Source organism: Cyclopterus lumpus, chromosome 19 (genome assembly GCF_009769545.1).
Source record: "Cyclopterus lumpus isolate fCycLum1 chromosome 19, fCycLum1.pri, whole genome shotgun sequence".
NCBI classification, from domain to species: Eukaryota; Metazoa; Chordata; class Actinopteri; order Perciformes; family Cyclopteridae; genus Cyclopterus; species Cyclopterus lumpus.
The window spans coordinates 4,547,136-4,570,920 of NC_046984.1; the positions used below are offsets into that span (position 1 = coordinate 4,547,136).

The 23,785-nt window shown below is 47.6% G+C and overlaps 1 protein-coding gene across 1 annotated transcript in view; it reads right to left on the minus strand.

Annotated features, from left to right (window-relative positions):
• cacna1g (calcium channel, voltage-dependent, T type, alpha 1G subunit) overlaps positions 1-23,582 on the minus strand; it is a 188,604-nt gene extending 165,022 nt beyond the window's left edge. Inside the window, 1 exon segment of the mRNA XM_034558363.1 lies at positions 23,269-23,582. Within this exon segment, the coding sequence (XP_034414254.1) occupies positions 23,269-23,582 (314 nt within the window).
• Between the last annotated feature and the right edge of the window lie 203 nt (positions 23,583-23,785).

Sequence of the window (23,785 nt, forward strand, 5' to 3'; positions counted from 1 at the left end):
GATGGTGAAGCGGTTCGCTGAAAAATCCATCAAAAGCGGAAAATTGCATGGCTTCAAAGGCCCGGATTGGTGCGGTGAGGACTGTTCAGGACCAATGGTTGCGTGTACCCGACAAGGACCTGTTTGCGGAGGCACGGGAATTCGGACGTTTGTTTCTCAGAAGCAATGGACGGAAGTGGATCGGACCGCGGTTGCATCCCGTTAGCTACCGACAACACCGGTCGCTAACTGCGCACGTCTGGACAAACACCAGATGAGGGCGTGTTACACATGATGCAATACACCTACACCACATGCGGGCGGGTAGGGGTTTGCCTTAAAAGGTCTTCGATAACCGTCTTCACCTAATAAAAGAAACACAACACTCTCAAACCTCACGAGCACGCGGCGGTGCTAGCCACTTGCTACCCGGAGAAATAGCGTAACCGGATGGACAGAAAGACGTGCCTTTGGACAAAGCCTCTGGAGAAGAGCGTGTCCAGTGTGCTCTGTCATCTGCTTTTTGGCCTTCTCTGCGTAGTCCTTGCGGGCTGCCATCTGTAGCTTGAATGTGGTTATCACGCCACACAGGGACCTTTCGGGGGGTTTTCCCTCTGTCTGCCTCCCCCACCACCACCCCCGACACGCAGAGCACTGTCCCCCCTCTCCCCTCCATCACTCCATCCCTTCATGCAGTCAGAGTCTCTCTGGAGGTCCGCTTTAGTGCATTCAGACCCTGCGGTCCTTGAGGGACGACTGGGAGGCCGTTGTGAAGTGAGCCATGAGTCATACTGAACACCACCTCCTCTCATTTTGGTCATGCTCTGTCATCCTCTTTTTTTTTTCTCCCCCAGCCAAATGTATCTATTCCTGTCTTCTTACTCTCCTCTCCTCTCCTCTCCCAGTGCGCCGGTCCTTCAGCCTCTATCTCTATCTATACCAACATCAAAACAAACTATAACTCAAGATGGACCACCGCAGCCTCCCACCAGTTCCCATAAAAGACTCAGCCGGCGAAGAAGAGAGGAGAGGAGAGGAGAGGAGCGGGATGCGCAACGGGAAGGAGGGAGTGGGAGGTCTGGGAGGGAGCAGATCGCCGGATAACGCTGACATAATGAGAGAAATCGGAGGGAGGTATAGCGGGACGGGGAGGAGGAGACATGAAAATAGAATAACAGGTGAGGCGCAAAGGCATCGAATGTGCTGCAGAGTTGTGTAGGAAAAGGGGAAGAATGAAGCACGTCAAATAGACGGGGGGGGGGGGGGAGAGGAGGAGATGGGGGGGGGAGTGAAGGAGAGAACAGAGAAGTGACTGACTCAGGAGGGAATTGATTAGTGGACTGGAGCTGGGGAGAAATTCCTGCAAAAAGCCATGAAACCACAGAGAAAAGAAAGGGAAGGAGAGAGAGAGAGAAAGAAAGAAAGAGAGAGAGAGAAGGTGGTTAAAGGGAGCACTGAATGAAAGAAAAGGATGCAACGCGGTCGGGGGGCAGAAAGTGAGATGGAGTAACGTGAGGAACGGTTGGATGGAGGGAGGGGGAGGATGAGAATATTGGCAGAGAGTAATTTAAGGCTGGTCACAGGGGGAGTAAAAGCATGGGAGATGGGGGGGGGGGGGGGGGGTGATGCTGCAGAAATAAGGATGCACACATACACGCATAGTGGGCTATGCTTTGCTCCCATCATAGAAAGTGATCCAAGGCAGCTGAGCCATGACGGGTAGACCCACTTCTTTGACATCCGGGAGCGTCCTTTTAGTGCGGCGACAGAAATGCAGAATAGCAATTCCACTTCAACGCACGCACTAAATAACACCACAGGGAAAAAAAAAGGTTTGGGTTGTGATAGAAAAAGAGCTGCATAGACCACATGGATTCCGGTGCAGCGTCGGAAGCAGCGTTACGCAACAACCTGCAGGGGGGGTGGGGATGATAACTTGCGATTCCCCACCCTAGCGAGCCATAATCCTTGTGTATGGATATGACTTTAATAGCTGCTCCTTTCAGATTAGAAAGCTGCAGCCAGCACCACGACGGGAGTCTCATGCTCGTGGAGAGGCGAGAAATGTTAAACGAGTCATCCCGGGCCATGAATGAAAGCTCAAGTGAGGCTGATTGGATCCCCCCTGCTTTTTTTTCTTCTGTCCTCCGGGCAAGGAAACACCAAAATGGCTTGTTATTCTTGCGCCACAGCCAGAAACCGCTCAACGGTGGGTGGGGTGGGGGGGAGAAAGAGGATCTCTCTCCCCCCCCATCCCGACGGTCCCATATCAGCGGGGGGTGGGGGGGGTTCTCTGATTAGCTCGAGGCCGCTGTGGACGCGCAGGAGAGGAAGTGAGGAGAGAAACGGAAAGACTTTCTCTGAAGCGAGAAAGGAGAGGGGGGGTTGGGGGAGTAGACAAATCGGAAACACCTTTATTGGCCAAGTATGTGTGCACAAAGAATGTGTCTCTCTCTCTCTCTACGCACTTAAGCAGAAACAGAGGTAAGAACAACAAAGAAGAAAGAGAAGAAGAAGAAGAAGAGGTCTATGTAGGGGAAACGACTGGATGAGCCCTTGTTTCAAAGCGAGCAGGTTTTACAACCAGCTGAGGAATGTAGACATGAATGGGCTTTTAATGTTTTACACAGAGACGCGGTGGGCTACCAGCAGCAACTATCTCACCACATATATAATGCATTGTGCTCTCTTTTTTACCTCCAGTTCTACTGCCCTCCGACGCCATAGCTCCGTCACCACTGTCCCCCTCATCCACCTCCCTGTGCTCGCGATTGGTCACAGGAGGTCATGTAGTACAGCAAAAAAGGTCAGGACCTTGACACTGGAGGCCTGGGTTCACATCCGGTGTCACAGGTGTATGCCACAACACTCTTTTGTTTTTGTAGGTCTACCGTTCTGAAGCTTCGAGTTTGCCTTTTTGTGGCCATCTTGTTTCTTTGAACGTATTTTGGAAGAGAGGGTGGAGCCGGGGCGATAGGAAGGCCCCGGGCGGGAGGGGGGGGCACAACAAGCGCTTTTCCCCAGCTAACATTGGTTGCCAGTTAACGCTAGCTTGGTTGGCAGGGAGCATCTGCGATTCGACTGGGATATTAATTGGGATGCTAATTTTGGCTCGCCAAGAAAAGCTTGCTTTAGGAGTACTTAGCGGAAAAAACTAAAAACAAAACTACTCAGAGTGTCTTTGAGTACAACTGAACGCCATGGTACGACTTGTCAATCATAAGGTGTCTATGCCCCTAATTATGCAGAGCTTTAAGCAAGTCAGTATGTAATCACTATAAAATAATAACAGGTGTCATTGAACTGGGATATTAGCTGTTTATTGGTAACAGGCTGTAAGTTTATGCATGTTTATTTCCACTATAATATTGGGTATTTTAACATGGCGGTCAATGGGCATCAAGGAGCCGGCCTCAAGTGGCCATTTGAGGAACTGCAGTTTCTGTCTCCTGCGTTGGCTGACTTGAAAGAGATGTAATGCGTCGTAGCATTGGGCTAGCAACACTCGCGCAGCAAAATGTGGTCGCAGCAGCTGGCACACGCTTATAGAACATGAGGGTTAAAAGATGTGTTTCACGGAGGTGTCACAGTAGCTTACTTTATGGGAGAGAATTTCAAAGTGCTGCAATTATTGAAAAGATCTTGAAGAAAAGATCAATGTACTGATGGGGTGCCTCATACCAGGGTATGTAATTCTTTTTAATAATTAACCAAAACTGAGAGCTTTCCCAAACTTTACTCAAATGCTTTGACTGCCTTGAACGTAATTGCAAAAAGTCAAAACGTTGCGGCCTAAGGTGTCAATCACCCGTGAAGTGGGTGGAGGGCCTGTGCTTCCTCTGGCGCCTTTAAAATGGTTGACGGAGTAAATGGATTAAAGTCGGGTGATACAAAGAGTCCGTCTGGGGTGTTTGGGATTCTCATTAAAATGTATTTATCGTTTCACCGCCGTTCCTTCTGTACTGATGGTGCGTGGGCTATAAAGCGGTTGTCACGCCAACATCGCCTCAAAACCCAGCACCCAGAGGGGGGAATAATAAATTATTTACTTTGAAAAATATAGAAATGTACTTTAGAATCATATTTCAGCTTGATATGATTTACCTACCATATCTGTTTAAAACAAGGTGAATATCACCCTGTTTAATGTCTGCGAATAAAATTCTCTTTTTAAAGCTGACCTCAGCAAATCTTAAATGTGTCACTTGGCCTTTTGAATGTTTTTTTTGTGTTTACATTAATGGTACATTCTAAAGTGCTTCTGAGTATGTTTTGGCAGTCTATAGTATGTATATATATATATATATATATATATGTGTGTGTGTGTGTGTGTATCCCTGAGTATATGCATGTGTGTGAGTGTGTGTTAGTGTGTAGTTAAGTGTGATAGATGACTGTCTCCGCAGCGGCGTTGAGCCGTGAGAGTGTGTTGGGGGGTCGACCAGGGCCGTCTGCTAGTGATACACGGCTTCTCCCTCTCTCTCTCTCTCTCTCTCTCCATCCCTCCCTCCCTCTCTCTCTCTCTCTCCAAACATGTACAGTAGCATGTCAGCTGTGATGAAGCGAGGCTACGCGGTGTCGGAGTCCCCTCAGGTATACTTAGTGAGGCACACCCGCCTCACGGACACACTCAACACGCAACGAGAGGAAGGGTGTGAAGACAAGCCAAACATGTGAGGCACACACACACATCATGTATTATGCTCCATTGGAGGTCTGTGAACAAACACACACACACACACACACACACGCACACACACAAACACACATACAGTACAGCTAGATATTAGCATGATGTTAGACACACTTTTGTGTTTCCACCTCATACCACTTTATACCTCTACTGCACTTCATTTCAGGGGAAAATGTTTTACTTTTCATATTCATATTCACAGCTCCAACATTTTTTGATTTTACATTCTAAGCCTCTGATCAGCTTAAAACGTCGACAGTATTCAAAGCAGAATTAGCATGAACTCAACCAGTAGCGATAGTTTTCTTACATGTTAATGCCTTCAATGATAAATATTCAATTAGCAGCATCCTGCAGTTGCACAATCAGAATATAATATAAGAGTCTAAAAAGACCAAGATTGGACTGAAATCAGGAAATATTTGACAGAATTAAGACGTCAGCGATCAGTATGTCAGCGATTCTGATTCTCGTCGCTATGGACGCGGACAAGAAGTGACGGGGCTCTACCAAGCCTTCTTCCTAAGAAACAGCATCGCCGTTACAAAACCGCCCGATGCTTCGTTTGAGCCGTTTCGCGACCAAAGAAATAGTCCCACCAAACACAATGCACTAAGGTGGCGGCAGAACTCTCACTCGGGCCGAGTGAGAAAATCGTTTTTCTTTGTAATTGTGCGGAACCTTCCCCTTTAACCAAAGTGAGACAAGTTGCTGGACTTCCCCTTACATCAGAGTAGAAGAATTACAGTAAATCGGTGAGGGGGGGGGTAGGTTGAGCTCCCGTACATAACAACACAGCTCCTTCCTCTTCACGTCTTCTACTTCATCATCGGGAATATTAAGTTGGCGTATTGTGAATCATCCGCTTTTCTCTTAATTTCAAGCCGGCTGACGGGGAAACAGCAGTCAGGCTGTGTTTCCCTCGAGGGCTAATTCCTTAAAATCACTGTGTAGCCATCCGTTTAACACGAATCCTCCTATTAATTTAACACAAAAGCTCCCCCCATCCATCTCTGCATATCTTGCATGTTTCTCATCAACCATCATTAATGCAAAAACAGATGCTCCTTGGTGTTTTTGCCACTTTGATGCATTTATGTGTGTGTGTGTGTGTGTGTGTGCGTGCGTGTGCACGTGCGCCTGTGGCCAGTGGAAGGAAGCAGAGCAAATAATACGCATAATCACAGGAATAAAAGGAGAAAACACACACACACACACACATACACACACAGCAATCCAACCAAACATGTACTCAATCATTCCTGCACTCGTATGAGTATGATGCATATGTCATGAAACGCGTGCCCCCCCCCTCCTCCCCTCTTCCTCTTCCCATCACACACACACAGACATCATCCGCCCACACACATGCTCTAATATTCAACCTCATTGACAGCGGTTTGCTGACTCAGGCCTCCTTAGGGGGGTTAAAGGCCTTTAGTGTTGCTGAATGGGCGCGGGTAGGACACACAAGCATGCACACACACACACACACACACACGCACTACGACTACAGCGATGTCGCCTAAGGGAACATATGAAAATGCCACACCTGCCGTAGTTTTACCCTGGAAGACGAGCTTCAGGCTTGGATCACAAGCTCTGTGACGGCTAGCCGATGCTTGCTCCCTGTGTGTGTGTGTGTGTGTGTGTGTGTGTGTGTGTGTGTGTGTGTGCACGTGCTAGCGTGGGTGCACGCACGTGTTCGTCTGATGGGCAAAGGCCCCTTCATGTTTTTTCGGGAAATAAAAACTCTTCTTCCCATTCTGAGCATGTTACGCACAACGTCGGTCACAGATTCTCTCTTTTATTCATCCGTTGTTTTTCGAGTTTCATTTGCAAGCTTGAAACCAGGGTCATATATTCACACACACACACACACAGACACACACACACACACACACACACACTTTTCATTCGTTTCTCTCCGACTCCAATAAATGTATGTAACTGGAGCAAACACCTGTGCGTGGACAAGGAGAAGTCGCAAATACTTCCCTGACACAAAAAGACACAAAATACTCCTGTTTGGGTACCACTTACTGATCCTTTCAACCCGGTATCACTTTACACTCTATTCAGGAGTGATTTCACGCCCCTCTTGCTCAGTGCTAATATTAATGTCTTTAGTGTCCTTTTCACAGTAGTTTCCCTCTTTTACAAATTGTAAAAAAAGAAAAGAGAAGGGAAGGTAGCCAAGACCCTTACTTGATATGCTTAAGGTGACAGTTTTAAACTCTGACCGTTGGCTGAACCTCATTTCCAGGCCATGCATGCGGCATACATGAAGCACGACAGCAGCAGTAACTACAGGGGAGGCGGGGCTTAGAGAACGGTCAGTTCAAGTCCTGTATCATATTTGAATCAAAGCTCGAAAATACTTGATCATTTGTGTTATATAATAACCCCAGAAATGAGAATAACAATATACGTTTTTATCTTATCACTTGCTCTTGCTTCCTTCACTTTTGTGATTCATCTCATTTTCTGTTGTTCCCTGGCTGTGAAATTAATTAATTGTGCCGCTGCCAGCAAAGAAATCTCCTTGAAGGGAACGACCGAATTTCATCACATCGATGACTCACTTCAGTTCATTTTCTGTGCCAAACCATGTTTCCCACATCCCGAACCCAGACGGGGTTTCCCCTCTTTCCCTAAACCCTGTTCACTCTCTGGAATGGCATTCGCCCTTTACTTTTCCCCCCCTCGCCGCTCCATCCTTTCACTCCAACCCCTGCTCTACACACACACGCGCGCGCGCGCACGCACCTACACACACACACACACACACGCACGCAGTGTATTTCAATGAGCTGACTGCGGTGTAAGGTGGGCGGACGGATGAGAGGAGCCGAGAGGCAGACAGACAGGTGGGGAGAGAGGAGATGGAGAGAATGGAGCTAAATGAGGTAAGGTAGATAACGTGTGGAGGTGTTAAGGCCGCACATGAGAAAGGAAGAAAGAGATACCTGTTTTCCCTACAGCCACCGTCGGGCTCTTTCAGAGACAGCTAATAAACACACTGGGCAGCAATGGCTGCATCCTCTGCATAGACAAGTCAGGAACTAAAGAGAAGAACCAGTGAGAAGAAAAACACATTGGAGGAAGCTTCCAGTGTGTGTGTGTATATATTTATACTGTATATATATATATATATATATATATATATAGAAATAAAACTCACATCACCATAGCAACTCTGGCTGAGGGGGGAAGGCAGCATATAGCAGAAAGATGAAGAAAAAAAAGAAAACTACTAAGAAAGAGAGGCGAGCAGGGACAGAGGGGAGTATAAAAGTGTCTGGAAAGAAGGGATTGATGGTGGATGAAATATTTAAAGAGCAGTAATTGGAGAAGAAATAAAGCTTGTCAGTAAAGGGTGAAAAAAAAAAAAAGGATGAGGGGGTCGGGGGGTTGAAGCCGAATGTTAGTAGGCAGGTCGTATCAGGAGCCTGTCGCCCGGCTATGGCTGCTCTGTTGGGGGGGGGGGGGGACCAACTGTCGATGAAAACAGACCACGCTGTGGCCACATGTCAATCACAGGTAGCCACGCCGAGGGGGACAGATTTCTAAGAGCGCTCGTAGAGTCCAGACTCATCAGTCAGGCTCATTCTGGCGAAAAGGACCTGATCTCGCCAACGAAATGCAAAGGAATATCCCGTAAATCTACGGTTTCCAGGGTGCTGAGTAAATATGCATCTGACATAATCAGAAGAAATAACAGGCGTCTAGACGACCTTCAGCATGCATTATTTTGCGTGTGTGTGCGTGTGTGTGTGTTGTGTGTGTGTGTGCGTGTGTGTGTGTGTGTGTGTGCGTGTGCGTGTGCGTGTGCGTGTGTGTGTGTGTGCGTGTGCGTGTGTGTGTGTGTGGTGGGTCAGGTTCATCCACACTGACCTTTCTGTCCGTCTTTTTTCTCTCTCACTTAATAAATTGTTTTACTCAAGTGTCAAAAAGAAAAGATGATGTCTCCTCCGTCAGTCCTCCTCAATCTGCGTCAGACATTTCAATCAGAGCAATCCGTGGCAGTTGAGGGGGGAATTGTGTGTGTGTGTGTGTGTGTGTGTGTGTGTGTGGCGGGGGGGGGTAAAGTAATGAGAGTGGGATCCTGAGAGTGGGATAGAAACAAAGGCCGTACGCCGGAGGGACAGGTGAGGAAGCAGTTCGCTTGGAAAGGTTGTCTTTCACCCCGTTAAGATAGATGGAGGAAATTAATCTTTCATAAACCCAACAGTGTCAGTCAACTCGTCGTACGCAGCGGTTTTGTACTCATCCCCGTTGCTCGACACCACATCTTGCCAGCGAGCTTTATTAGCCGCCCCAAAAGCCTTCTCCTGTATTAGCATCAGGAATGCAAACTCAGCATGTTCCCTCGCTGCGTGCGCGCTCCTTTATCTGATCTCATGTTCACGGAGAAGTTTGTGTAATACGGGTTCAGCTTCAGGGTTTTCTTTTTGTTTTTACTCTGGAGCGTCACGGACGCAAAGCCACTGGACAACAACAACAACAAAAGTGGACAAGCGTGCCGGATTATGCAGCAAAAGGCACATTTGTTCAACAAAAAGCGAGCAGAAAGGCCGTGACTGAATGGGTTATGGTATGAAAACTGTATGGCAGCGAGGAAATATGGGATATACAGAAAATATGGTTTTAATTTGAGCCTACAGCAGGTGTGAGACAGTGGTGATATGAGGGGTATAAACAATGAGATGGTGGAAATGTGTCTGCGGAGATTTTGCCACACGCTTGAACAATGTTCCCTGGAAATCATATTTTATCATCATTAAAACATCAAGATTTTATTCTGGTAAATAAAAAAATAAAAAATGTTTTGTAGGGAGGTGGTCGTACAAAGAGCCTTCTGGTCTTTGACACCCGAGACCAGAATGTCTCTGTGTGTGTGTGTGTGTGTGTGTGTGTGTGTGTGTGTGTGTGTGTGTCTCTGTCTGTCTGTCCACGCATAATCTCACATACTACTGGACCTATCGTGCTCATATTGTCTGTGCCCATTTATGACTGTATGCTTAAGGAGCTCTGGTGATTAACACACTTTTGAAAAGCCTATTTCATTGGCTGTTCATATCCGCACTGAGCTCCAACTTTACATCTGACGTTTTCAGAAAGACGACTGACACTTTGTAACAGCTCTGGTTGCATTCGAATTTCTAGATTTACTATCACAATATATATATATATATATATATATCAATAAAGAAACAGAAAAAATAATGTGTTGCCAACCCCTAACTCACGATGCAATCTTTAATAATTATCAGCGACTTCCTTCGGATGTTACTCTTCTGCATAACCACACGTCATGAAGATTGAACACACTTGTGTACAATACGTGGCTTTCAATCTGGAGGGAGGGGCACGAGAGCAGCTTTTGTTTAGCACACGCACACACACACACGCGCACGCACACACGCACACACACACAAACACACACACATAAGAAGGATGAAGGCAAACAGCCAGAGCTCCCCTGCGAGCACACGGTTTTATTTATGAATTTAATTTGTGTTTTTCTTTAAGAGGTACAACGGCCTCCCTCGGCTCAGAGGGGGAGTTAGGACCCAGAGGAGGACAGCCAGGGAGCACTTTAAATTAGAAGCAGACGCCCTCTCTCTCTCTCTCTCTCTCTTAGTCTCTCTCTTAGTCTCACTTTCTCAAAAGACAAAGCGAAGAGGAGGAAGTGAAGGAAGAGGGAAGAGAGAGAGAGAGAGCGTCTGGAACTGGTTTTGAAGCCACATCTTGTAGGAAATCCTGAACAGAGCATGTTAACGAGGGACACCGAAACCACGAGCACGGAGGCTCCCCTCCCTGCACTGTGTGTGTGTGTGTGTGTGCACTACATGTGCCATCTGAGCCACTGACGAAATATAAAAAACACAGGCATACTGTACACACACAAACACACACACACACACACACACACACACACACACACATGGCAAGGACCGGCAACTACGCAATCAATGCATAAACACACTGGCGCTGGATTACATATCCCACAAACAAACATACAGTGCGAGCTTGTTTCACGTCACACAAACCTCTCCAGGGACCAGACAGGGTTTCCCTCTCCGTCTACATCTGCAAACTGTATGCAGTTACCCAGGGTTGATTGCAAAAGTCACACACACACACACACACACACAAACACACACACAACCAAGCAGCGAGACCTCCCCATGAGCTTGTGGCCCAGCTACGCTGAGTTAGCCTATAGTAATATGAAGACTAATAGAGAACAGATCTTATGGAATGGTACGCAACAGTATGCGCACACACACACACACACACACACACACACACACACAGACACCGGGGAGAGACTGCCAAACGGGGGAGGATGATATGACTAAGAACAAATACTAATCAAGACAAAAAGCAGTTATCTCTCTCTCTCTCTCTCTCGCTCTCTCTCTCTCTCATCCTGCACGTGGGATGGCCTGCATCCTCGGGTGGAGCGAATGCATTTATTATTTTAGATTTTCTTTCTCTTTCTCCCGGAAATGATTTTTGTCACATTTTTATGAATGCGTGGGAGTGTTCTGAATGCAATATGTGTGATGGAGGAACTGTTTGCGTTGAGGTATCATCCGTGTCTGTGTGGGATGCAGGTATTGCAGACTTCTGGCTCCTTTCCGATGAGCTGTTGCCTCTGGGAGAGAGTGTTTGAGGGGGGGGGGGGGGGGGAGCCTGTGGGCTTTCGAGATACATGGCAACATTTCTTTCTTTCTTTTTTGAATATTTCTTTGTATTGTTTCGTCCAACTTTTTTTTCATTACCTCCCGCCCTCACGATTCAATTACTAATCCGGCATGACTTCTGCTGAAGCAATGACGCTAAGCAGCAGACACGCGCTGTGGTGTGCGAAATGTAACTTAAATTGTAGTTGACAACATACCGTACTTATATAATACACGTATTATATGGTTGAAACTCTCTGGAATGTGTATGCTGTTTTTTCAATGCAGTCAATGGCAGTAGAAAACTCTTCTTTTTTTTTTTTAAATGTGAGTCACCGCTACCACATGAGGTCCTTTTTGCATGCAGCCATTACTGGGCAACCAAAAATATTATGCAGAATGCAAGATCCCCCGTGGACAGACACAGAGGTGCACTCGCACGATGCATAATCCTCCTGGCGCGGATGAATGATAACAATCATAATGAGTGCCGTGTTTCATGTGAAAGAGGTCGCTGGTACTATTTGCGTCTTTCAGCTCAGTGTGTTTTTAGTTTTTTTTTACTGCCCACAGATCAGTTTCACAGAAGTCAGCGACCACATTCAGCCACTGCCGACAGCTGCTCACACAGTTAGCGACTAGCAAGTGAACGTAGCGGAGCATTTAAGCAGCTATAAAGCCAGATATTCAATGATCATTATATGTATATGTATTATAATAATCTTTTAACGCCCCTGCACAGCCGTGGTTTAATCAGACCTTTTCCTCGGGAAAAGATTGGCTACACTTATGAGAACGGGAACAACTTACATGAAGCAAGTCCTTTATTTTGTTGGATGAGGAGATTTATATCGTTTCCGTGTGGTAAATACGAAGCTAACGTTGTAGCCAGGAGACTGGTTTAGCTTAGCAAATGACTGGAAACAAGGTGAAACTAGCTACATCCACCCAATCGGCATCTCCAAAGCTCAGTCCAAATAACTCAAATCTCTTTGAGAGATTTGTCACAGCAGATACAGCACATCATTTAACTCTGGCCCCGTTCCACTTAAGTGTCCCAGAGAACTCGTGCCTGTGACCCGGTGTGCTCTACACCAGTTCCCTGAAACGGCAACCAAAATGAGGGCAGCCACGATCGCGTGTCATCGATTACACGTCAATTAAAGCCTCAACACCATTATGTATTTAGATGACGCAAAACTACAAATAGTTTGAAAAGGTACGATAGTTTGGAGGACACAACTGGTGAACTCAGTCAAGCAAATAAATTGGGTGACGCGTTGTTCTGTGGCTGATGACTGGCCAGGATCACTTCTGCCACTCTTACGAACCATTAATGTTCACGCTTACTTTTCGGGGTCAGCAGGGTCCTAAAGTCCGCAGTTTCATTACACAAATGGATAGCTACGTCATTTGGAAGAGAGAAGTTTAAGTAAGATGAAGTAAGAGTTGAATGGTTGATGATGGAACACCAATTATTACGACAACGCTTAAAACGTCCCATGTGCTCCGACCTCTAAGTGACATTACTGCAACGGTGTGCACACACATCACACACACGCACACACACGCACACACACACACACTCTTCTTATCGTAGGCACAAGCAGATGTACCACTCTGAACTGAATATTTATTATAAGTATGATTAGGAACAAATCTAAGATCCTACTCGCATTTTGTTTCCAACATTACAACACTTCAGGGAGTCCTCGCCTCTGATTGGTTGTCTTTCTTCGGGCCATTAGGAGCACTAAAAGGAGGCAGAGGAGCCAGATCTGTTTATCTCCTGTCAGAATAGAGTAACATATCCACAACATAAACGGAATTAAATTGAAAATCCTAACAAATTATGACAAAAAGTTATTGTGTATGAAAGTGGGAGGGATCTACCTCCTTCTGTTTCATGGATTGGAGTTCCATTCATACATTGTCATATTCATGTAATGTGTTTATGTAACTTTGTAACGCTGTTCATTCTGTACACATGACATCTATTGCTTCTGTCCATCCGGGCAGAGGGATCCTCCTCTGTTGCTCTCCTGAAGGTTTCTTCCCTTTTTTCCCTGTCAAAGGTTATTTTTGGGGAGTTTTTCCTGATCCGATGTGAGGTCAAAGGTCAGGGATGTCGTATGTGTACAGATTGTAAAGCCCTCTGAGGCAAATTTGTAATTTGTGATATTGGGCTACACAAAATAAACTGAATTGAATTGAATTGAATCTATCAAGGCACCGGCTGTAGGTGGAGGCAAGCAACTGACCAATGGGAACTATAGAGCTGAACAAGGATATGGACAAGACATGCACACAGATATAAAGAGACAGACACACACACACACACACACACAATCCTGCGCACAGACGGACTGAGAGGCCAACGGACCTATCATGACTCTTATATAAGCTTCCCACCCCAAGAGGTATTTATATCCCTCGTTTGTTATCTATAATAAGACATCTCCCGCTTTTCTTTTCTCGCTCCTTCGTCAGACTCCCGGGTCCTGCTGCGGGAAAATCCTGATTAGTGTCCCCGTGACTTGACAGAGAGCGATCGAGATACAGATACAGAGACCGAGACGGGGAGACGGGTAGAGGGAGGTGGAAGAGGTGGAGGGAAGGGGTAAAAGAACGATGCGCTCCTGTGTGCGGGAATTATTGAAAGTGCCGGCAGCTCCTCGGCACTTTCCGCCCGACTGGACGCTCTGAACGTGTGTCCCTCGAGAAGTGGTGTTGGTTACTGAGATAAGACAAGATCTGGTGTGTGTCAACGCCACCTGAGTCCCCGGTTGGTAAGAGGGTCAACTTATTAATCTGTCTCAGGGAGAAGGAACGAAAATGTAAGACAAGCTTGAAAGGAGGAGATGTATAGTTATCACAGGAGGTATCAGCAAAGAGGGTGGAGCAGGAATGTGTGGCGAAGACAAAGACACAAACCATAGGAAAGAGTGGCTTGTTGTGAGGAAGGGAGAGAAAAGGTCTGGAAATACTGAAGTGTGTGTGAGTATGTGTGTGTGTGTGTGTGTGTGTGCGAGGGATCCAGAGAATAGGTGAGGCGAGAAGTGAGTAAGCAGAGAGGTGGGGAGAAAGGACTGAGACTATGACGCGAGACAGTTAAAAGATAACTCGATTAAGCCGCCCAGTGAGCTTTCTGCTGTGTAAGAGTGGACCCCCCCCCCCCCCCCCCCCCCTCTCTTCTGTTGCCACTCTGTGCAGCCAAACTCGTCTTCTACACTACCCTAATGAGAAAAAGCTGGTAGGAAAATCCTGGACTGAGTCCTACATAAACTTACAGCCATCTCACGGAACAGCCCGAGAAGAGCGGGGGGTGTGTGGGGCTTGGGGGGGGGGGGGGGGGGGGGGGGGGGGGGGTAATTGAAAAAAATTTGAAAGAGAAGGAAAATAAAACAAACCTAGAAAGGTCATATCCTCATTCCTTTCGATACACTTCATATGTGTACAGACTGCATAGTAGGTTACATATCTGTTGTTTCCTGGACTATTTACTAGGATAACGTGACATTATCAAAACCTCTTAGAAATTTGATCTCTTCAAATGGTTTATTTTAGGGTGTGTATGTATATTAATTACACTATTACAATGATTTTAGCTGTAAATTGTAGCCTGCCAACTTAATGTCACATGGAAGAGTAAAATGTTTTTATTATGTCAGCCAATCAACTAACCGTCCAACCAGTTAAACACCTACACAACCAGTCAACCACCCCACAAACCAGTTGGACAATCAACCAATTAAACACTCAGCCAGTCAGGACACACATCTACCATCCAATCAGTCAACCACACCACCAACCAATGGACCACTCACATATCCAACCAGTCAACCCACCAATCTACCAATCAACTAAGAAACCACCCAATTAAATCACTTAATCATCGATTTAGTCAAACAACCCTACCAACCAATCTAATACTCAACCAGTCAGCCTACCAATCTACCAACCAGTCCAATGCCCAACCATTCAGTCAACAGCCACCTACCATCAGTTAACCAACTAACCAACCACTCTGCCAACCAGTGAAATAATCCCACCCAGTCAACCTACCTATCTACTAACCAGTTAAACCGAACATCTAAGCCCCCAGCCGGTCCACCATCTAACTAGTCAACCAACCGCCTAACCATACAGCCAACCATCAAAGCGCCCGAGCCATTAATCAAACCAATCTTCTAACCAGATCTCCGTTCCGGGTAATTAACTGCAGAGGACAGGGACGGAATTGTTTTTCTTTTTTCCCCGACATCCTAATCACGGCGAGCCGTTTCCTGAAGGAGTCATTAACCGCTGGGTTTTATGGTCACTAATTGTTTTCCCTGTACAAATAATTGATTGAAAATCCGGGGGACAAATGTGCTGTCTGGAGACAGACACGCTCGTGCGACGTGCGCATCTCAAACCGCAGACAATACGAGCGGGGAGGAGGAATACGAGCGGCTGAGACGCACGCCAAAAAGGGATTGGACAAGGCCGCATGCGGAAGGACACAACTCAGAGAAATGAACACCCCAAAATACAAGTGCACAAGTGTCGCCGACTACAATCAGAGAGAGGCAAAAATGTCTAGGAAGATAAACACAAACCCATCAATAATCAAAGAGGGAGCACACAATAGATTTAGACGGACACACAGATACAGAGAGAGAGAGAGAGAGAGAGAGAGAGAGCTTCCTGCTGCTGTCTGCCAGTCTACAGAGGAGTTTTGCAGTTAGCCCCTGTGGTCAGAGTGTCACTGGGTGTGTATCAGGTTAGCCAATCCTCCCCTATCAACACACACTCACACTCACGCTCACACACACACACACACACACACACACACACACACGCGCGCGCGCGCACACACACACACACACACACACACACACACACAGACAGCTGCCGGGCCCGGCCCGCAAACTTGGTCACTTTGGGCCCTTAATAAGTAACCGGGTTACTCTGAGAAAGCAGGTCACGCAGGTAGTCAGAGAACGTGACGGCTCCAGCCGGAGAGCGGCCCTGCCACCGAGCTCCGTTGTGGACAGGAGCAGGCAGAACTGGAAGGATCCGTTCTCCGTGTTTAGATTAGGCGGCTCAGGCTTTCCACTGGATGTAAAAGCCAGACAGGCAGAAATCTCTGAGGCACACTTGAGTGTACTTGCGATTGATTTTATTTGTTTGAAGTCACTGGTAAAAGCACCATGACCCCCGCCCCCCTCCCCCCTTCATCTGTCTTTCCGTGTTCATCTACAGTAAACACCCGAAATATGTCCAGGTCTTAAGTCCTAGCCAACCAGAATAAACAGTGGGACGGGGCGGAAGTACAACGTCTCAAACCTATCGGAGACTCATTACATAATTCAGTCACACGGCACACACAACAGCCACACGTGACTGCACTAACAGGGGAACGGCCGCCAGCTGAAAATAAGGGCTAATATCAGGTTGTCTGCAGGTGCAATGAGAGACACAGAATTGGTTCGACATGCGTTGAGGTGAAAAGAAGAAGAAAGTAAATGAATACATCAATACATCCACGGTTCACACACACACACCGCAGGGTTGCCTTTTGCACCACATTTAAACCTTTTTGATCCGTCACGCCGCGCATCACTTTTCCATGGGGGGGGGGGGGGAACTCACTTGCAGCAGGGGCGGCGAAAGCGTTTTTTCGCCGTGGCCCCGCATGAATCTGGTAAACTGTGATGATGTGTCACCTCGTGTGCACCGGAGGAAGGGCTTTTCCCAGTGAGGGTGAAGGAAATCACACCAGGTGTGCGCAGCAGAAGATGTAAGTGCTTTAATGAGCTGACTATAGGTTGAAACTATCGTGCGGCAATCAGAAACAATGAGCAGCAGAGCCGAGCACAAAGAAGGGGCTTCTTTGTGCTCGGCTCTGTTTGCAGTTTAACAGCTTAAACAAAGCTCCTCATTAAGAGCAGACCTCATACTGAGTCGTCTACTCACACCTTAGTGCAGTCTGAGCTCGGCCTCTCTCTCTCTCTCTCTTTGATTGTCACTCCTGTTATTCATCAATAATTGGCACTTTCAACGCGTTTGAATCACACGCATACTGTCCAGAGCGCCGGCAGCGTTTTCATCGCCAGCGGTCGGACCTATCCGTCGGCGAATCATTTAGAGAGAAGAAAAGGCGCCGTCTCTGCACTTCAAACAGCCATGGCGACCCGGGAGCGTGCACACAAACAGGCGTTTGGGTTTTCGGGCACGCACGATGTGGACAACAAGTCAAACGATTGGATGTGTTGAGCGGGACGTGATGAACTCATTTCTCTTCTGCCGAGGAAAGCCCAAGAGCGAGAGGCTCGCCGATGAATCTCCGCTAACTAGCACGAGATGCTATGTACTATGAAAAAATATATATCTTGTACAATAATGAAGCACACACACGCTCGCGGCAACGCCAGCGGGAGTCGGTGCTTTCATGAAGAGTTCTGTGGCGGGCAGTTATGTACGTTTTTATTCTACTTTTTATTCTACTTTTTATTCTACTGTCTGACTCTCTCTGGCTGTCTAGAAGTTCCACTCATTTCACAGGCGAGCTCACGGAAAGGTGCCACATGTGTTTCCTCATCTCCCAGAATGCCTTTCGGTCACCTCGAAAAAAAAAGGAATGCGTCTGCGCATTTTTTTGCTGTGGGTTAAACACGCAGACAGCAGGAAGTAGGGCTGGGTATCGATGATACCAGTACCAGTACCCTTAAGGGGATACTGATATTGGTACTTTCACGTGGTACTTTCTTTTCTGCTCCACGCGATACGATAATGTGAATGGAAGCGTTCGGTTGCGTAAAGATGCCACCACCCCCACATCTATTTATATCAGATCACACAGCAGTGTAGCGTATAGTCCGCTGAACATCCACCACACCACAAACTAGAAAGGGTTCTGGCTGCCAGTGGGCCAATCACAGGTGGCATTTTTTCTTTCTTTCTAGATCTGGGTACAAAAAGGATGAAATGCAGGTTGGGTACACAGGCACTGGGTCATTTCAGTCGATAACTTCAAAAGGTATCGAGTACCAATTCCCAACCCTAGGCAGTAGTAAAGTAGGCGGTTTTCCACACGGAGAATCACAACATCGATGCATTGCATTCTGGTCCATATCATCTTCTTCTGAGATCTATCTCTACCTGCACGTGGCATGATTCAACACACAGCGGTGTTATTTGACTCTACTAGACATAAGATATAATTACAGTACTTTAAAACTCTTTTAAATGTGCGCCAGTCGGCTCGTCCACAAGGCTTCCGATTGGTCAACACTGCCAGCTGACCTCATACGTTTGGCGAAGGAGAGATGGACGTCCAAACGAGCTTTTTAAACATATGTGTAATGATTGTGTGGGCAGCTCCCTCGGCGAGCACTTTACATGCAAAGTACATGCTCAAGTCACATCACATGCTCAGCGAGACACATGAATCACACACACACACACACACACACACACACACAAAAAGGCCTTGCACTGGACAAAGTAAATGAATACTTCATCAAACATAATCCGTCATAATCCGTGCATACACAGAGTTCATGTCGGCCTCCCAGTGAATTAAAGAGAACATTCAGTTCATATGGAGAACATGAGAAATGCACACGCACACACACGCACGCACACAATACGCATCTTCTAAAATGTATAAACATGATCCCACACACACACACACACACACACATATGACAGACATCCAGATAGAATTAGTAATGAGGATGAAACTCTCAAACTCGATGGTTGATGGCCAGTATGGGCTTACTTTTTCACCTCTCTGAAATCCCGCTCTGCTCTCCAACTGAGCCTCATTTTTGGGTTTGTTTTCTAATTGTTCTCCCCCCCCCCCCCACTCTTTTTTTTATTTCCTTCTTCTTCGACAAGTTTTGGAGGCCGTCAGAAATGGCGATCACACACACACACACACGCACACACACACACAAACACACACACACACACACACACACACACACACCTCTTCACTCTCTAGCCAACACGAGGCTTTTAACTCCAGAGGAACAAAAAAAAGAAAAGAAAAAGCAGAGGAGGAGGAGAGGAGGAGGAGAGGGGGTGAGGGGAGAACAGGCGACGGTGAGGGCAGGAGACATTTTCTGCTGATTAAGTAAGTGTTCGCCTCGGCTTCCACTATTTGACGGACGCATCCGAGCAACGAGCAAATGTGAAGGCCCGCCTCGCTGAGAGTGAAACAGGAGTTTGTGTGTGTGTGTGTGTGTGTGAGCTGGTTGTCTATTGCTGAAAAGCGTAAGGATCTATATTTTCTTACAGTGCATTTGGCCTCTGACAGAAGCCTGGTTTGGAGAGTGTTTTCTATATACTATGCACAGCACAGAACATAGTATATATACTATGCACAGTACAGTACATAGTATAGGAAGTCCACCCCCATATACACAACACTAAGTTGATATGTACGGAGGGCACTGAGGGAGGAAACTGAAGAGTCACCTACCTAACACGGGGAGCTAACCCCCAGAGCAGGTCTAGATCTGACATGGGGGGGGGGGGGGGGGGGCCGTCCAGTGAGGCTGCTTCACCGTGATGACAACACACCTATAGCCCTGCCAGGTGCCCTCCCTGTTAACGGCCGTGTAATCCTCTGCTTAAATCTGTGCGAGCAAAATATCGATATCGTTCCCCCCCCCCCCCCCCCCCCCACAACTCCTCCTCCTCCTCCTCCTCCTGCTCCGTCTTGGCAGTACATCTAGCTCCCCCACTCGAGAGGAGACACCTACGGGAGTCCTGGGGAAGTGCGTGTGCTGCTTACACAACCTCACACAAACACACACACACACACACACAAGACAGTGCATGTACAAAAGTTCTCACTCTCGATCATGCGCGCATTCTGCAGGAATCATTAACAAAACCAGCAGAAGGGATTTCGCACAGGCAATGTGCTGGGCAAAACATCTCTCAGAGCGTTCACCCCAGGGGTCTTCAATTAAACCCTAAATACCTCAGCGAGTATACAGGGGTCCTAATTACTGCAGACTGCTGAAAATGGCCGCCGGCCGCCTGAGGTTGAGGGCTTACCGGGGCGATGCCTGTTTAGAATGGATTCTGACCCCCGAGATCAGTCGGGTGCTCCTGTGTTGTTGATCTGCCGCAGCATCAGACAGAAGGGAGGGGGGGGGGGGGGGCAACGGCAGAGAGATTGGGCACAGATCAAGATCAAGAGGGGACAAGCTCAAAAAGATTGCGTCTGCTCTCCGGTAGCGAGGCAATAGCTTGCACACGGATTCAAACACCGGAGAGCACGCAACGCAAAGCAACACAATGCAACGCAACACAACGCAACGCAACACAACGCAACACAACGTAATGCAACACAACGTAATGCAACGCAACGTAATGCAACGCAACGTAATGCAACGCAACGTAATGCAACGCAACACAACGTAATGCAACACAACGTAATGCAACACAACGTAATGCAACGCAACGTAACACAACGCAACACAATGTAATGCAACACAACGTAACACAACGTAATGCAACACAACGTAATACAACACAACGTAATGCAACACAACGTAATGCAACACAACGTAATGCAACACAACATAACACAACACAACGTAATGCAACACAACGTAACACAACGCAACGTAACGCAACGCAACGTAACGCAACGCAACGTAACGCAACGCAACGTAACGCAACGCAACGTAACGCAACGCAACGTAACGCAACGCAACGTAACACAACGCAACGTAACACAACGCAACGCAACACAACGTAATGCAACGCAACGTAACACAACGCAACACAACGTAATGCAACACAACGTAATGCAACACAACGTAATGCAACACAACGTAATGCAACACAACGTAATGCAACACAACGTAACACAACGCAACACAACGTAATGCAACGTAATGCAACGTAATGCAACACAACGTAATGCAACACAACGTAATGCAACACAACGTAATGCAACACAACGTAATGCAACGCAACGTAACGCAACGCAACGTAACGCAACGCAACGTAACGCAACGCAACGAAACGCAACGTAACGCAACGCAACGTAACGCAACGCAACGTAACGCAACGCAACGCAACGTAACGCAACGCAACGTAACGCAACGCAACGTAACGCAACGCAACGTAACGCAACGCAACGTAACGCAACGCAACGTAACGCAACGCAACGTAACGCAACGCAACGTAACGCAACGCAACGTAACGCAACGTAACGTAACACAACGTAATGCAACACAACGTAATGCAACACAACGTAATGCAACACAACGTAACACAACGTAATACAACACAACGTAATGCAACACAACGTAATGCAACACAACGTAATGCAACACAACGTAATGCAACGCAACGCAACGCAACGCAACGCAACGCAACGCACAGGGGGACACAGAGACCGATCGATCTCAGGAACCTTCACGCATTACTGAAGCAGTGACCTTTTCCTAAATCAGTACACACACACAGGCCCACACACACACAAACGTGCATATCGTCATTCAAAATTTCAAAGCGGGGGTTCATGAAACTTTGCAGAGCAGATTCGTGCAAAACCACAGAAACCATTTTGACGTGAATAGATTGGGTCTGTGGCGGGGGACTGCAGAAGAATACTTTGTATCGTACAAAAGGTGCAAAACGATCGCATGAACCTGATCAAACACGTGTAGCAACACTGTGCAACCTGGGAACGAAGCGCCTGAAAGAGCACAATGTCACATGGGGTCCGAGTGGGGACCTTGAAATGAAAAGGTTTGAGAACCCCTGGTTTGGATAACAGTATCATGATCGCCTTTGCTCCTCGGTGGAGCCACGAGGGACTCGTGTGCTCCAAGAAAGAAAACAGTCTATTTGTAGGACCTTTTAAAGATTTGACATTTACAGACATGGAAATCAGCTGTGGAGGCCGGGGCAGAATAAAGAAAGGGAAAGAAGGAATTCAGGTGCGAGGATGACAACAGGAGTACAGGAGCAAGCATGAGAGCAGACAATGCTCTTCAGGGGAGGGGGGGGGGGCCTTACTGTGCATCTCAATCTGTGACAAATGAGGAGGGGAGTTGGAGCAAGAGACGAGGCAGAAGGGATGAATGGAGGGAGGGAGGCGTGGGAGGGCGGCAGACAGCGGAGGTTATCCAAATGACATTAACACCCACGCGCACACACACACATACTCGTCTTCCTCTTTTCTAGAGCCTGAACACACACACACACAATGAGAGCAAGATGAAGAACGTTGAGAGAATGAAAAAAAGTCTCCCTCGCCTCCTTCCAACGTCATACACCCCAAAAACCGTTTGACAAAAAACAGGTGTCAATAAACTAATTATAACACCCGCTATAGGCCCAGTTGTGTGTGTGTGAGTGTGTGTGTGTGTGTGTGTGCGTGTGTTGAGTGTGTGTGTGTGTGGGGGGGGGGGTCATGATTAATCGATTGGAGGGAGGATTCAGAGCATGATGAAGTGGAACCAGTAAGGTGACCGTGTGAATGCTGCTTCTCCACTGGGCCCAACGCAGGGCCCAACGCAGGTACAGGAGTCACACACACACACACACACACACACACACACACACACACACACACACACACAAACACACACACAGACACACACACAGACACACACCTCGGATTGGCTCCTAATCGGCCATGAAGCTTGTTCACCAGATGCACTCAATAGGAGAGTCGATGAGCCCCCTGATACATGCCAACATCTGGACGTGGTGCTCACTCTCGACTCCAATCCTCTGATGAGTGAATAAGCCCCTGAAGTCAACTGGAAAAACAGCGCAGCCGCAGCAGGTGTTTCTTACCTGCCACAGGTGGGATGCGTGTGCGCATGAGCAGACTGCTATCGGGGGGGGGGGGGGGGGGGGTAAAAAAAAGGATATGGGTTGCTGACCATCTGGAGACACCAGCTGCGGGGCCGGGTGGTTTGTTTCAGGTAGAGGAAGACCACGGGGGCCATGGTCGGGTAGGGCAGGCTCTCGTCGCCGCTCGCCGACGCTTCATCCCCGGTGGTGGAGATCCCGTCGGCCGCCGGGGCCGCCGGCTCCGTCGCTTCCGCTTCGCCGCGCTCCCCTCCTCCTGCCCCGACGCCGGACAGGTCGTTGAGCCGGATGAAAGTCCTCGGCAAAGAGGAGCGACCCTCCGAGTCCCTGGCGTCGGGGATCCCGGAGAGATGTCCCCCATCCTCGGCCATCATTCACCTCCTGCGCGCAGTGGGCGACCGTACACATATTAGACACAGTAGATGGAGCCGACCACCACGAGACAATGCGTAAAGCGAATGCAGCCGCAGGAGCGCGTGAGATTCAGGAGCATATGTATACTTTAAATCTGATTGTTAACCTGCAAACTGTTGCATATAGTGAAGAAAAAAACTACACTTCTGCACATGCACTCACA